This window comes from Haliaeetus albicilla, chromosome 15 (genome assembly GCF_947461875.1).
Source record: "Haliaeetus albicilla chromosome 15, bHalAlb1.1, whole genome shotgun sequence".
NCBI classification, from domain to species: Eukaryota; Metazoa; Chordata; class Aves; order Accipitriformes; family Accipitridae; genus Haliaeetus; species Haliaeetus albicilla.
Window position 1 is genome coordinate 6,042,130 of NC_091497.1, and position 14,609 is coordinate 6,056,738.

Consider the following 14,609-nt stretch of genomic DNA (forward strand, 5'->3'; position numbering starts at 1 on the left):
CTAAACCAAGTTTTGCACCATCTGAGCAGAAATGATACAAAAGGATCCTGTGTTCCAAATGCTCAATTGTCCTCTCTTGTTTTTTTTTCCCCGATTTGCCCAGACCTGATTTTGCTGCTGCATGGATGAATCTAGGAATAGTACAGAACAGTTTAAGAAGGTTTGAAGAGGCAGAGCAAAGCTACTGGACAGCAATTAAACACAGGAAAAAATATCCAGATTGTTACTACAATTTAGGGCGGTTGGTAAGTGCTTTTGAATAAATGATAGCTGTGACAGGAATCTCTGTCACAGTGTGTGTGTGTGTGTGTTTGTATAATTCCACTGTACTGTTAAATGCTGAGAGTTATTCCAGTTTGCTTGATTTGTAGTTCAGGGTGATTTCATATTTTTGGTAGCTTTTCCTGTTGCTTTCCCAGTATACTTCCTTCCATACAACCTGTGGTAGTCCTACTTTCTCCTATAAAGAGGTATAAACAAAAATATAGATTGTGGTCTTTTGTTCAAAAGATATTAATCATTTCCCAATATTAGACTGTTTTGCAGTCATTAGTATATTGTTAGGTAGTAGAACTATGCCAAAAAAGTTCCATTTAGATTCTTGGAAATATTGATATTAAATATTTACTTATTCTCCTGTGTAGATTTCTAAATTGTATGCTGGTTTTCTTCCCTATCCTATTGGTACATGCATATTTGAAAACAAGCCTGGCTCCCAGAGAAAAGCAGGGTAAAATTAGTATATAGCACTCTATCTTCCATACTACCATAGTATTCTCTTCGCATTTCTTATTTTTGTCTATAAAAACAAGTTCTACTAGAATAGAGTGAGACATTAACAACTCTTTAGTGTTTTTAGTGCATGATAGAAAAGTAAAGCCAATCAGAGTGAAACTACTGGGTTTTTCTTTCTTTTTAGTATGCAGATTTGAATCGCCATGTAGATGCATTGAATGCATGGAGGAATGCTACAGTTCTGAAACCAGAGCATAGTTTGGCTTGGAACAATATGATTATATTGCTTGATAACACAGGTATAAGCCTATTTGAATGTTTTCATGAATAATTCAGTGTCTAGCAATACTTAAAGCTTTATCTGTATTTATGTAAAAGGAGTTCCGCCTCTTCTTTGGCTACCCAGACACTCTGTAAAAATATAAGAATACCTTCTGACTCAGTGGTTTTAAAGCATCACTTGAAATCTAGCCCATAAATTGAATTTCTGATCCTTATTTGAAATGCCATCATTGTGCAAGCATGTTTGTATTATAGACCAAACTTCAGAACTTTCGAATCTGTGCTTTGTTGTTCTTCTGAAGGTGTTATCTGTTAAAAACAAAATGGAGGGGTTTTATTGTCTCATTCTGCGGGATTTTACGTTTGTGTGTGCGTGATGCCTGGTTTTCTTTAAAAATGCATGTAATCAGCTATTCATAGAATATGCGTGCTTGCAGCATGTAAAGTAACTAATAAAGCTGTGTTAAAAGATGCCTTCTCTTTTTCTACTGCATGGGCTCCCAGGCAATCTAGCTCAAGCAGAAGCAGTTGGAAGAGAGGCCCTGGAATTAATACCTAATGATCATTCCCTCATGTTTTCATTGGCAAATGTACTGGGGAAATCGCAAAAATACAAGGTAGGTAACTAGAGCTTTCTGAGTGTTGCATTTTGGGTTTGGTTGTGTTTTTTCCTGTTTAAACTCTGTGTAAGTTTTTTGTAGAAACTGTTTGAGGAGGTCATTGTGGACTGTGACTTTGATACAGGTTTCAGTGCCCATTTCTGTCACAGTATTGCTGTGTGATTCTGGCCTAAGTTCATCCCACCTTACATTAGGTGGGTTACGAATGTTGCTGCCCTCAACTATGTCAGTGGTCAGTGGAGGGAAATAGGCTCTTAAGCACACTAGAGGGCAGTTAGGGTCTTGTATTGCTTCACTGTTGACACAAAGAGCCAGCTCTCATTTAGAGGCCTTGGTTCAGGAACTAAAATTATATGTGACGTGCTAGTCCTTGTGCTTTTGGTATGTAAAGGAAGCAAGGTTTACCATTACCCGTTATGAATTCTAGCCTCTTTGCCTCAGACGCTATCTAAAATAGAGATGCAATGCACAGCTTTGCTAATCCCAGATTGAGGATGGGATACCTGGGTAATCCCAGAATATTATGAGAAAAAGTCCACACACTGAGCAATGTATTGAACTTTCTCTTAGATGCAGCGGACCAGCCTGTGAGTGGTACCTCAACATTAGCTACTTCTATTTACAAGTAGTAAATGTAGTGGAACAGATAAGAACGAGTTATTTTCTAAAAGGAATCATATGAGCTGACAGAGAATAAATCATACACAGTTAATATATTTGGTTGTTTTAATTGATTCCATAGTCACTGATTTATGCATGTGATATGGACAAATTAATAATCAAGGAAGTTTGGGTATTCCTCAGAAAAACGTTATTTCCTGAACTATGGCTTTTGGGGGTTTTGATGGCTTTTTCATAGTGATTATGTTAGCAGTACTGAATGAACATGCTCAGTATATGCAAAGTAAGAAGATTTTATGATGTGAAACTTATCAGAATAGAAACATTTTTCCACCAATTACTGTGTCCACTTAAATTTCTACAGTCTTGTTCAGCTGTGGAGTCATGACCTGTCCACATGTGAAGCCAGGGCCTGTGACACCCCAGCGCTTGCTTTTGTTGTGTTAGTGATGCTGTTAGGCACCCCATTACTGTTTCTCTAGACTGGCTGGGTTTTTTTCTGTACACTCCATTTCTTTTCTCTCTCCACCTGAGACTGTTATAAAATATGTATTTTAGGTTACTTTAACAAAGTTCCAGAAGGATACAAATTAACATCCAGAATGTTTAAGGGATGAGATTATGGAGGAGGTAATTGCTAGGATTATTTTGGTGAGTCATGACTGTGAAAGAATAGAGGATTGTATAGTTATTCATCAAGAAGAGTATGCAGCATGACAGAATAAAGAGCATTTATAATGAAATAAGTGGAAAAAATAAGTTGAAAACAAGCTAGAAAACTTCTCCAAGTGTAGGAGAAACAAGTCTGTCTTAGTGGATTTAAAAAATAAAAAAGGAGGTAGTGATTTTGATTGCTAGCTCTGAAAGGTCATTATGCTGCAGGGGAATGTGTTGGAGGCAAAGTAGAAATGATAGTGGGGAAAAATGAAGCTTTCAAGTCAGCATCCTGAATAAAGCAAAAGGAGCAGTGGAGCCCAGGGAAGAAAGCAGGGGAGCCAGTGAGTGTTTTAATAGTTCAATATGGAGTAGAAGGTTTGCGTAGAGCAAAAAACTTAACTAGTCACTTGAAATTGATGGGTTGTAATGGGGAGAGCAAATTAAGGGTTTGATCTCAGCAGTTGTATTTTGCATCACCTGGAAGGAGGAGATACAGGGGTTTTTTTTAAGTGGGAGATTGCTAAATGACAATAAAAAGCATGGAAAATTCAGATTTCTTGTCCACCCCCTCACGATGTAAAACCAGAGAAGTGGATGGCTCGTTAAGGATTTTTATTGAGTGTTCGGGATGGGAGGGGAGGAGGGGGGGATGGAGACCATCAGGGCGATGGAGGTAATTTTCAGAGGGCTGCCTGGCTGTGTCTGATGTGTTGTATAACCTCAGGCATTTCATTTATTAGGTTACTTGTTATGTGTCTGTATAAAAGTTGTTACTGTATTGGCTCTGTTGCTGTAAAGTAAGGTTTGTTCTAGGATTTTTTGTTATCTCTTATTTTAAAAGACATTAAGTCAAAAAGGTTTTACTATGTTATGAGATATTTCCTTCCAATAAGCACACAATATTCTCCTTCAGTTTCAAATGCACTTTGATTTTCAGCAGAAGATGGTTTTCCTAAGTGACCAAAAAAAACCCCAAACCTTTTTGATTTCTGTTTGTATCTAGTCATGAATGATTTATTGTTCCAGAAACAATAGCGCATAAAGGATGAGCTGTTTTGTTGGTTTTGTTTTGTTTTTTAATTAACATCTGTTATACCAAGTTAGAGTTCTCCTTTAAATGCTTGTCCTTGTCACAGTGTGTGAAGAGCCAAGCTATCTTTAGTTCATTGAAAAATATGTATGCTGTATTTTTGTTATGTATAAATCTATGCTTTTTCTGTAAAAAGTAAAATAAATTGAAACCATTCAGCATTTTTTGTATTTGAAATAAAGCCAGGCTACAGTTTTGTGCTGTGGCCTTGGCGGCAGATGGAATGCAGTGTGCTTAACCAAAGCCTCTGCTATATGCAGTGTGCAAGTTTCTTGGCAACACTTGAAGATTTGGCAAGATAGAGCAATTTGAAATATCACCGATGTATATTTACTCCATATATCTACAGTAATATGAATATGATGCACCTTAAATAGCCTTTAATCAGCCAGTATGCTTCTACTAGCTGCTGAGCAAAGTAGTGGTGATTAAAATGTTTTCAGCATGCAGTTGAAGATGTATGGTAATGGCAGCCAACTCCGAGAATCTATTTTATTAAATTTTCTGGGAACGCATTGCACATGTCCCGTTGTGCTTCAGCAGTGAAAGCATGAGTCCATACATTAGGTGCTTCTCTGTGTAGGTGGCAAATTTTAGGCATACGACCGAATTAACTGGACAGCCCATCTTTCACTTTGCTGTTAACCTGCTGTCGTGGTTTAACCACCTGCCTAGCGAAGAAAGCAGAGATTTACTTATTAGACCAAAACACTAAAATTTGCAGTGGAAAAAACCACAACTTTGTGGGGCTTCTGATTACTAAATGCTTTCAAGTGGCAATCCACTGTTGATTTTTTTAGGCTTGGATGGTTATATGAAAAGAGGAGGTTGCCTTGCAACACCACTAGACTTGCCAAATGTTTGAGTCTCAGTATGTTTCTCAGGTGTCTGAGTTAAAATCATAGAATAATTTTGACTGGGAGGGACGTCCAGACGTCATGTAGTCCAACTGCTGACCCAAACCAGGGCCATCTCCAGTTGAATCTTGAACGCTTCTATGGATGGAGATTCTAAAACCTCTCTGGACAGCACCTTCCACTGCTTGACCATCCTTATGATAAAAAAAAAAAAAATTGTTTCCTTTTATCTAATTGGAATTTCCTGTATGCCAGCATGCATCCACTGTGCCTCATCCAGTCTCACAGACTTGTGAAAAGAGTCTGTCTCCATCTTCTCTGTATCATCTGATCAGGTAGTTGTAGATAGCAATAAGGTTTCCCCTTCATCTTCTCTTCTGAAGGCTGAAGAGATCCAGTTCTTTCAGCTGCTCCTTGTATGTCTTGTGCTCCAGCCCCTAACTATCTTGGTGGCTCTCTGCTGGACTCACTAAAGTATTTCCATGTCTTTCTTGTAATGGAGAGCCCCAACCTGAACACATACTCCAGATGTGGTCTCGCAAGTGCTAAGAGAGGAGAAGGATTACTTCCCTGGACCTGCTGGCTGTACTTCTACTTAATACAGCCCAGGGTGTGGTTGCTTATCTTTCTGTGAGGGTACACTGATGGCTTTTATTCAATATGCTGTCTACCAGGCCTACCAGATTAATTTCTGTAGAGCTGTTTCCTAGACAGTTGCCTCCCAACCTGTACTTTTGCATGGGGTTATCCCATCCCAGATGGCAGGACTTTGCTTTTACTCTTGTTGAACTTCATGAAATTCCTGCAGTCCAATCCTGTTCAACGTCTTCATTATTGATCTGGATGATGGGGCAGAGTGTACCCTCGGCAAGTTTGCAAATGAGACAAAACTGGGAGGAGTGGCTGATACGCCAGAGGGTCATGATGCCATCCCGAGGGACCTCGGCAGGCTGGAGAAATGGGCTGGTAGGTAGCTCACACAGTTCAACAAGGGGAAGTGCAAAGCCTTGCAGCTGGAGAGGCACAGTACATGCTGGGAGCCACTCAGCTGGAAAACAGCTTGGCAGAAAAGCACCTGAGGGTCCCGGTGGACACCAGATTGATTGAACATGAGCCAGCAATGTGCCCTTGTGGCAAAGAAGGCTAACAATATCTTGGGTTGTGGTAGGAGTGTTGCCAGCAGGTTGAAGGAGGTGATCCTTCCTCTCTAATAGTGGGGCCACACTGTAGTCCTGTGTCCAGTTCTCAGAGAGCCATGGACATACTGGAGAGAGTCCACCAAAGGACCACGAATATGATGAAGGGACTGGAGCATCTTTCCTATGGGGAGAGGTTGAGCCTGGAGAAGAGAAGCCTCAGGCAGAGGATCTCAATGTATATAAATACCTGAAGGGAGGGTGCAAAGAAGATGGAGCCAGGCTCTTTCCAGTGGTGCTGAATGACAGGATAAGAAGCAATGGGCCCAAACCAAAACAAGGCATGTCCCCTCTGAACATCAGGAAATGCTTTTTTACTGTGACTGTGACGAAACACTGGCACAGGTTGCCCAGAGAGGTTGTGGAGTCTCCATCCTTGGAGATGCTGCCTGGACATGGTCCTGGGCAGCTGGCCCTGCTTGAGCAGGGAGGGTGGACCAGCTGACTTCCAGAGGTCCATCCCAACCTCAACCATTCTGTGATTCCTGCTAGTCCATTTCTATGTCCTGTCCAGGACCCTCTGAATAGCAGCTCTCCCCTCCAGTGTATTGACCACTCCCTCCTCTTAGGTGCTATCTGTAGTTTTTGGAAGTGCTTTCAGTGCCATCATCCAAAACATTCACGAAGACACTAAATAGTATGGGTTTCAGTGACCAATGCATCCAGGAACTTTAATAGTCTGGGTATGAGAATGCTCGAGATGCTGCTTATGCCAGGGAAAAGCAATGCTAAAACTTGCACTATGGAGTCATATACTCCCTAAATTTCCAGACATCTGGATCCCTTCTTCACTCCTATCCAAGAATTTCTTCTCCTGAAACAGGATGCCCTGCAAAAGGATTTGTCAAGAACCCTAGGGTTCGTACTTTCCTTGACCTGAGAAGATAAAGGCACTTTCTGCATCAGTCTCTCTTGGCTTGAGAGTGGCAGCCTGAGCTGTGCTCAGCAATGTTTTGAAAGGAGCATGTAGTTTGGGTTTGAATTTGGACATACTGGGAAGCTCTTAAGACACTCAAAGTTGAGTGACTCAATCTTGACATCAGAAATTTCTTGTCCCCTGAGGGACACTTACAGAGACTTATTTCATGCTTCACATGAGAAGATGGTGGAACCAAAAATCTGGCTGACAGGTTTTCTTTTTCAGTAGAGCCTGCGTTGTGTTTTGTGGATATAAGTAATAAAAGCTTAGCGCAAAGGAAAGGTCTTTTCCCCAGGTTATTGTTCTCACATACCTCAGACAGCAAGTATGTGCATTCAGACGGAAGCCTACCACATTGAGGTAATTTTATCTTCAGGTCATTTGCATTGAAACTCAATGGGCAACTTTCCCTAAAACACAGCACAGCATAGAACTCTCTGTAAAATTCACTCTTAAAATATCTAAACTTGCATGCAAGTGAGTAAATATGCACCATTTGGATTGGGGGGAGTGTATCTTTTTAAACGTCTGCAAGAAATATGCTCTGGAACAGAAGTATCTATATTAGCAGCTAGTCTGGGAAAATAAAAATGTTTGAATTAGAGAATAAATTTAGCCATAAATTGTTCTCTGAATATTTGGTGAGGGAGCTCAGGTTTTCTAAGTAGTACTCAGATATCAACAGTCCTGAGAATACACACTGCAAGTGGGAATATGGAAAAGATAACTTGTGAGGAAATGTGAGGAATATTTCAGTTGGCTTGATTTTTTTTAAGTAACAGGCACTCACCTACTCTTCATTGAGAACCATGTTGAAACATCTGTTTGAAAGGGGTTTACGGGAATGCCCCCATTTTAAATGCGAAAAACTATTTTAAAGGGAAAGGTGTCTAAAAGCAGTCTGTTCAGATACTGAATTATATTATCCCTAACTTGATTGAATAACTGTGGAAAACTTCAGTAGTAATGTTTGAAAATATTGTAACTATGCAAAAAAAAAAAAAAATTAAGTAAACTACTTTGCAAACATCACTAGTGCTTAATAGCTCTCTGCTAAAATAACAGCAGCCTGTGAAAGCATGGCAATTATTTGTAGCATTATTACTGTTTTCTGGAGGCTGTAGCCACCTGAGATACAGGATCACACAGACTTAGAATATATATATGGTGGTATCATATAGATATGGCATAATTTGGGAGGGGTTTGAATTACAATCGTGGGTAAGCTTTGCATTATTTTATATACTGCAAGAGTAGACTGTCCTGTTGACTTGTTCTTCTAAATTATTCAGGAATCTGAAGCTTTGTTCCTCAAGGCAATTAAAGCCAATCCAAATGCTGCCAGTTATCATGGTAATTTGGGTAAGAGCCTTTCTAACTCTTATCAGCTGTATTGTTTGTTTGCTTCGAATTCATTGTGTGTAAAAAGAAAAAGCAATCTTTTGAGCCTTCTTCCTGCTGGGCAGGTTCCTATTTTACTTGGTAGAAAAACTGCCAGCCAGAAGAACAGGGCACTAAACCAGAAAAGCTGTCACATGATATGACAGATCAAGAGGGCTGCACAATCCAGCCCAGAGGTAGCTGCACTTCAGTGTCTGCAAATTGGTTCATTTATGCTATGCTTGTAACCCGCAATGAGCTCACCAGATAAGAGCTGCCATTTATGGCTGCAATGTAATTCATTCCTTCATCATTCCCATGCCAGTTCTGCTCCCAGGCTTTGCTCCTGCATTTGGCAACAGAACAAGCAGCTACTGTGCCACCAGCCAGCAAGAGACCCTCACTGGAAACAAATGCTTTAATGTTGTTTTCCAAGTGATTGGCAAGATTGCATGTTATTCAACAATATTGCTAATGAAATTCCTTATTGATGTTCCAGCTGTGCTTTATCATCGCTGGGGAAATCTTGACTTAGCAAAGAAGCACTATGAAGTCTCTCTGAAGCTTGATCCTATGGCACCCGGGACCAAGGAAAACTACAACCTCTTAAGACGAAAACTGGAGCAATTGCAAAAGAAAGGCAGTGCCTGATGTTTCTTTTCAGGTTGTCCGTGCATGCTGTTTACGATTAATGTTACATGGGTACTTTTGGCCATGTAAAGGATTCAGTCATTATTTCTCAAAAATAATACCACCACCAGCACTGCACGCTTGAATGTCCAATTATGCCCTCCCACAGATCCCAACATTTCAGCTTGAGGGTTCATTTTATTTTTACTCTTGAACTGCTTTTAAAGTCCCTTAGAACATTTTTATAGGTATATGAAAGCAATGCAGGTGGAATTTCACAGCTTTCACTTGTAATTTGATATCTTCATCTGACTTTTTAGTAGCAGGATGGGTATCAGAAGGCAGTTTTATTTCTGAAAGTGATTCTTAAAAAAGTGCAATTTCCTGTTTAAATCCTGATCTTTTTAAGTATGAAGAATATCTATCCACTTCAGTTTTATTACTGCCTTCTACTGCCCGTCCTGCAGAGCCAGTGGAAGAATGGATTCTCTGCAGCACGTCAGTCTACTTGTGTAATTTGGGTTATGCCCTTGTCCTTGTTTCTGGCTCCACCCTGTGAGGTGTCAGATTTGTACAGGAGTAAGTGAGGACAAGGATTTGACCATATATGTTTGTCAGCCAGTGTACTGCTTGAGGTATGCTTGAGTGGAGCAAATACTCCTAGACTAAGACAGAGATTTTAGCAATCAGCAAAGGGAAAAGTGTGAGGTGGTAGAGGAGTCAGCTAGAGTTTCTGTTCTTGCAGGCAGCCGTATCTACCATAGACAACTTGGGCAACAAGTCAGAATTGCTTTAGCTCCTGCAGCAGGTCGGTGGTCTGAGTACAGTGTAGTGTCTACAGGAGCTAATTCCTGTGTTCTCAGGCATTCCAGTGCTTTCTGGTTAAGGATATTACACCTTCCAGCTCCTATATTGTTGGTGAATAAGGAGAGAATTTCTGTGGAAAAAGTAACTGGGCAGAGGACCTGACCTTGGCTGTTCATGTATTAACTGGAAGGAACTCAACTTCACCTTTGTCTCCTGTGGCTCATGTGTTTGCTGAAGTGGCAGTTAAATAAGCATAGCTGTTAATGCATAAACTGATCACATTGACGTGGGATGATTCAGATACAATGTCACTTTTCAAAATATGCTATGCTTTAATACATGTTTAGACTCTGGCTGTTCAGAGTTGTTTTTCTTGTGCTAATATCTACATTCCTGCTTCAGGAAGTAGTCACATGTCTATTTATTTGTTGGGGTTTTTTGTTGTGTGTTTGTTTTTTTTAAATTGGAAGATTGCTATTGGATGTGAAGACTGAGGAACTTTACCTCTCTTTTCATATTCCTTTATTCTAACTGCGTCCCCCAATTGATCAGTGCAGTATTTGCAGCTTTCCTAATTTGTCCAATGATTATCGTATGGGAGATTGTGTAATGTTCTCCATACACAACTCATCTATATGTGTAACCATTTAACGTGTCGGGGGAATGTCTGCCATAGGACAGGATGTTGCGTGACCTTGCCGTCTGACCACCATGTAACCCTTCTACACCTATACTATGTTTTGAACCTATAAGAGGCTACTTTTACATTATAAATTTGCTTGGAAATGACAGTTGTTTCAAGAACCAAGTGTGCCTACAGAGCACATTGCAATACTCCAGAGCTACCAAAGCATCCTCTGACAAAGCTAGTTTGGGTAATACAAGTAGTGCAGCTACTTTAATGTAATGTTCTTGCCAGACTATAACTGTAAATCTAGCCAGCAAGGCTGTGGCAGTGTGGTGCTGTCCACAAATTTGGCTTTGGATGAATTAATATGCCTACATTATATATAGGGTGTTGCCATACTGATTTTAATTGAGGTACCGGAGGCACATATTTGTGGTAGTGCAGTGCTCCTCTCCTGCAAATACAGCCTTTTTCTCAGCAGGACAAATTAGTTCTGATAGGGTACTAAGTTGATGCAATTGTTTCCATTTCTTCTGGTTTCTGGACAAAATCTTCAGAAACTAGTTACTGAATATATTTGCAGGATATAAACATGCTCTTTGATAAGTATCTGTACTGATCCAGCAGAACACTGGAGCAGTGTGGCTAGTCATCCTCTGATAACCAGCATAGTTTAGTCAGTACCAACTTTTGTATCGGAAACATGCTGAAATAGATACACCCTTCGGTACAAACAGCAGACTTTTTAAGGCTTTCCATACATGGCCTATTATTCATCAGATATAGAGAACACTTAGCTACGTCAGTCATGAGGTATGAAAGAGTTGGGATCTGGCTGGATGAGCTAGTTTATAGCAGAAGATAAATGTGTTTAATATAATCAGGTCTTTTCTGTATATTTGGAATATGACATACTGAGTTTAAATTATTATTCTCATCATGAAGTTCACATGCATCGTTTTCCCTGTTGCCTGCCATATTAGCTTTACAGAAATCCACTAGATCAATACTATATATGGAGTATGAATTCTCTCTAGGTCATTATAAACCAAAGTTGTTGTAGGAATTCCTGTGTGGAAGTCAGTTTGTCCTACTCAAGAATCTTAGATGGAAGAGACATGCCAACAAATTGGATGTTTTGTTGGTATTTGCAAATGGTGTTTACTCTTCAATACAGACAACATAACTTCTTCATTAGTTTTCTGGCTACCTGTATATATTTTGTGAAGGTTTATTTGTTTTGTATCATTTTCAGTGCTACAGAAATTCAATGTGATTACTTGTATGATGGTAATAAGAAGGACACACTTATGTTGAGCGTAATGTTGAGGCAGAATTGGGTTCAAAAGAAGCAACAAACAAGACAGCTTTTTTAATAAAAAATTCCTTAAGACTTTCAAGAATGTTAAATATTTTTTTACTTTATTTTCCAAAATACTTTGAGAGTGCAAATAATACAGTGAGTTTTATTAAAATGGTTATAATGTTAACCTTTTGCTTGTTTTTTCATACCTCATAACTGACTCCTGCAATAGTACAGAACACCCACCCTGGAAGAAAGAAAGGTGAAGAAAAAGTGTTTTTTTACGTAACTGTTGTTACAAACATTGTCTGGCTTTCCAGCATGATGGATATTTTCCCCACGTTACTTTTCTACCATTGCTAATTACAGAAGATTAAAGTTTCCTGCTTATCAGATGGCCTGCTTGATTCCGTAGTGAAATTAAGAAACCTGGATACATTTTTTTTTTCAAAGATTGCTTGTTCAATACAGTTCTGAGGAGAGAATTACAGAATGATTCAATGCACAGAATGGAGTCAGAAAAATATTCACAATGACTGCTACAGGTGACAGTCTCTTTTCACCAAAAACTTCCAAGGGAGTTCCCTAACTGTATATTTCTGTCATGTTTAGACCAATGCCATGTGCATGCATTTTCCTGTTACTTAATTTCATACTTAGGATTTAAATTTTAGAGATGTGGGTTGCGTGTGTGTGTTTATGAGCACTCCAGAAATAAAAATCTTCAATACTTTTGAATGGTTTGTTAAAAATACTGCGCTTATTCACTGGGAACTTCTTTCCTTCATATCTGAGATACCTGCATCTAAGCTTATTTGTCCTAGCTTCTCTGTATAGTCACTGGGGGGAAAAAAAGGTAATCTGAAACACGATTCATCACCTAAAGAAAGCACCTTTAGGATGTGAGGCATCATGTACTTGAAGCAGGTATTCCTCTTCACTAACTTCAAAGGGTAACTAAGATGATCAGCTCATATATATGAAGAAAATCTCACTGCTGCTTTCAGTTCAAGTAATCGGGTCCCATACTCCTCTATCATTCTTGTACGTTATCTGCACCAAGAATATTAAAAGACTGGCATAGAAGCAAATTGGTGGGTACTTGCCTTGAGAGTCAGAGAGTTATAGTAGCTGGATGAGGGAGTGGGATGAGACAAGAGCTTTGGTTTCTGCGGGTAGTTAAATTTATATGGCTGATAAAGCATCCAAATGTCAAATCTCTGCCTACAGAAACAGAATGTTAGGTCATTTGATCCATTGTTAGCTTGTCTATGATCAGAATAACTGGTAACAACTTGGTATTGAATTGACTTTTGGAGTCCTTCACTTTGTTTTAAAAGCAATCTAAAGCAACTGTAAATTTGCAAAGGTGAGATTTTTTTCTTAAATTGAAGTTGCTATTTCAAGCTCTAGCTGTTAGAATGTTAAGTGTGATAGCATAGCCTGTTTCTATATGGTGGGAGTTTTTTAGTTTAAATATCTTTATATTTATTTGCTGGCTCCTGCTTGTGTTCCACATTTCACGTGAGCATAGGTACATTTACATACCTGTCATTACCTATAGATTCCCACGTGATTCTTGATTTGCCCTTTCACTGCATAGTGCTTCCTTCCACAGCTCTTGGTATGTCTCTTATCAAGTACGTGTTTATGAGGGCATGGTTAACTGGAAAAAGACTAAAAGTTGCTAGAAACAAAAGTGAGATCACAGGGTTGGATTTCTGTGACGTGAATGCTGGGGGAGCCAAACGTCTGTCGTGTACCACCACGGGCAGCAGGTACCACTAGTAACGGCCACTTCAGACTGCGTGCTGGGCCCCGCGATGATGCGAAGCGGTTGTACGTAGGTGTAATGTTATAAACACAGCAACTGGGCTCCGATGCTTTAAGGAAAAAGGACCATACAGCCGCTCAGAAGAAGAGGATGCACGCAGCTGCGTGGGCTCTTGGGCACTGGAGGACCAATGACCTTCGTATTAGAAAGCTGCGGTGTCGTGGCATGGGTGTTCGGTGTGTGTCAGTGACGATACGTCGAGTGGTCCAGGGCTTTTTAAAATAAGTATTTTTGTTAGAAAAAAAATCCCTACAGATACTGAAATTGGTAGCTTGTGATTGCGGAGTTGAACAGTTTTTTAATGTAGCGTTGAATCATTTAGATTGCCAATGGTACGTTCCAGTTTATTTTCAGCTGAGCAAGAAGTAAATACATTTGTAATGGAGCCGTGTAATAAATCTGCATTTTGCTATCTTTTTGCATAGATTTTAATTGTGATGATGGTGGTTATTTTTGCAGTGAGTTTTTTATTCAGGGTTCTGCTATAAGCTAGGAAGAAAATCTAACGGGTGTGGCAGACTGGTAGTGTGAAGGCATTCTTCCCCTTTGAGTAACAGTTCAAAATCTTGATTCTGCACAAGCATATCGATGTTGAATGCGTATGCCTAAAAAGAAAAGCGCCACTTGAGGAAAGTGATGGAATACCTAACTCGTTAATTCAACCTCTAAACCAATAAACTATAGAACGAAAAGCAGGAGCTACTGCCTCCAACTCCGAGCACTCTTACCCTGCTTTAGAGCTGGAATAGAATTATTGAATGCTAATAAACAGTTTTATAGTGGAGGCAACCCGGCTTCCAACTTGCTGGCGGGTCACGGAGGATGGACCGAAACCCAAACATGACTTGCTGTCCCCATAACCCGGCTACAGACTGGAGCGTAAGGGTATCTTACTGCTACCCCTGCACTTGGAAAGTTCTCTAAAAGCTTTAAAAGTTCCCCAAAAGCCCGATTTGCTGCCCGGGGTTGCGTTGCTCCATGGGCGTTCGTTACGGCCGCCAGGCCCCCCCGGGGCTGCCGCTGGGGGCTTTGGCCGGGCTCCCCGCAAGT

General features: G+C 40.0%; 1 protein-coding gene across 3 annotated transcripts in view; it reads left to right on the top strand.

Moving 5' to 3' along the window:
- TMTC4 (transmembrane O-mannosyltransferase targeting cadherins 4) overlaps positions 1-13,986 on the top strand; it is a 60,689-nt gene extending 46,703 nt beyond the window's left edge. The window contains exons 14-19 of one of the 3 annotated variants that reach the window (XM_069802385.1): positions 104-245; positions 920-1,034; positions 1,522-1,634; positions 8,270-8,339; positions 8,857-9,021; positions 11,958-13,986. In XM_069802385.1, coding sequence (XP_069658486.1) covers positions 104-245; positions 920-1,034; positions 1,522-1,634; positions 8,270-8,339; positions 8,857-9,008 — 592 coding nt within the window. In that variant the 3' untranslated portion in view covers positions 9,009-9,021; positions 11,958-13,986. Of the gene's footprint in view, positions 1-103; positions 246-919; positions 1,035-1,521; positions 1,635-8,269; positions 8,340-8,856 lie in introns of all 3 variants that reach the window. The other 2 variants (XM_069802386.1, XM_069802384.1) reach the window with 2 other exon arrangements.
- Positions 13,987-14,609: the final 623 nt, after the last annotated feature.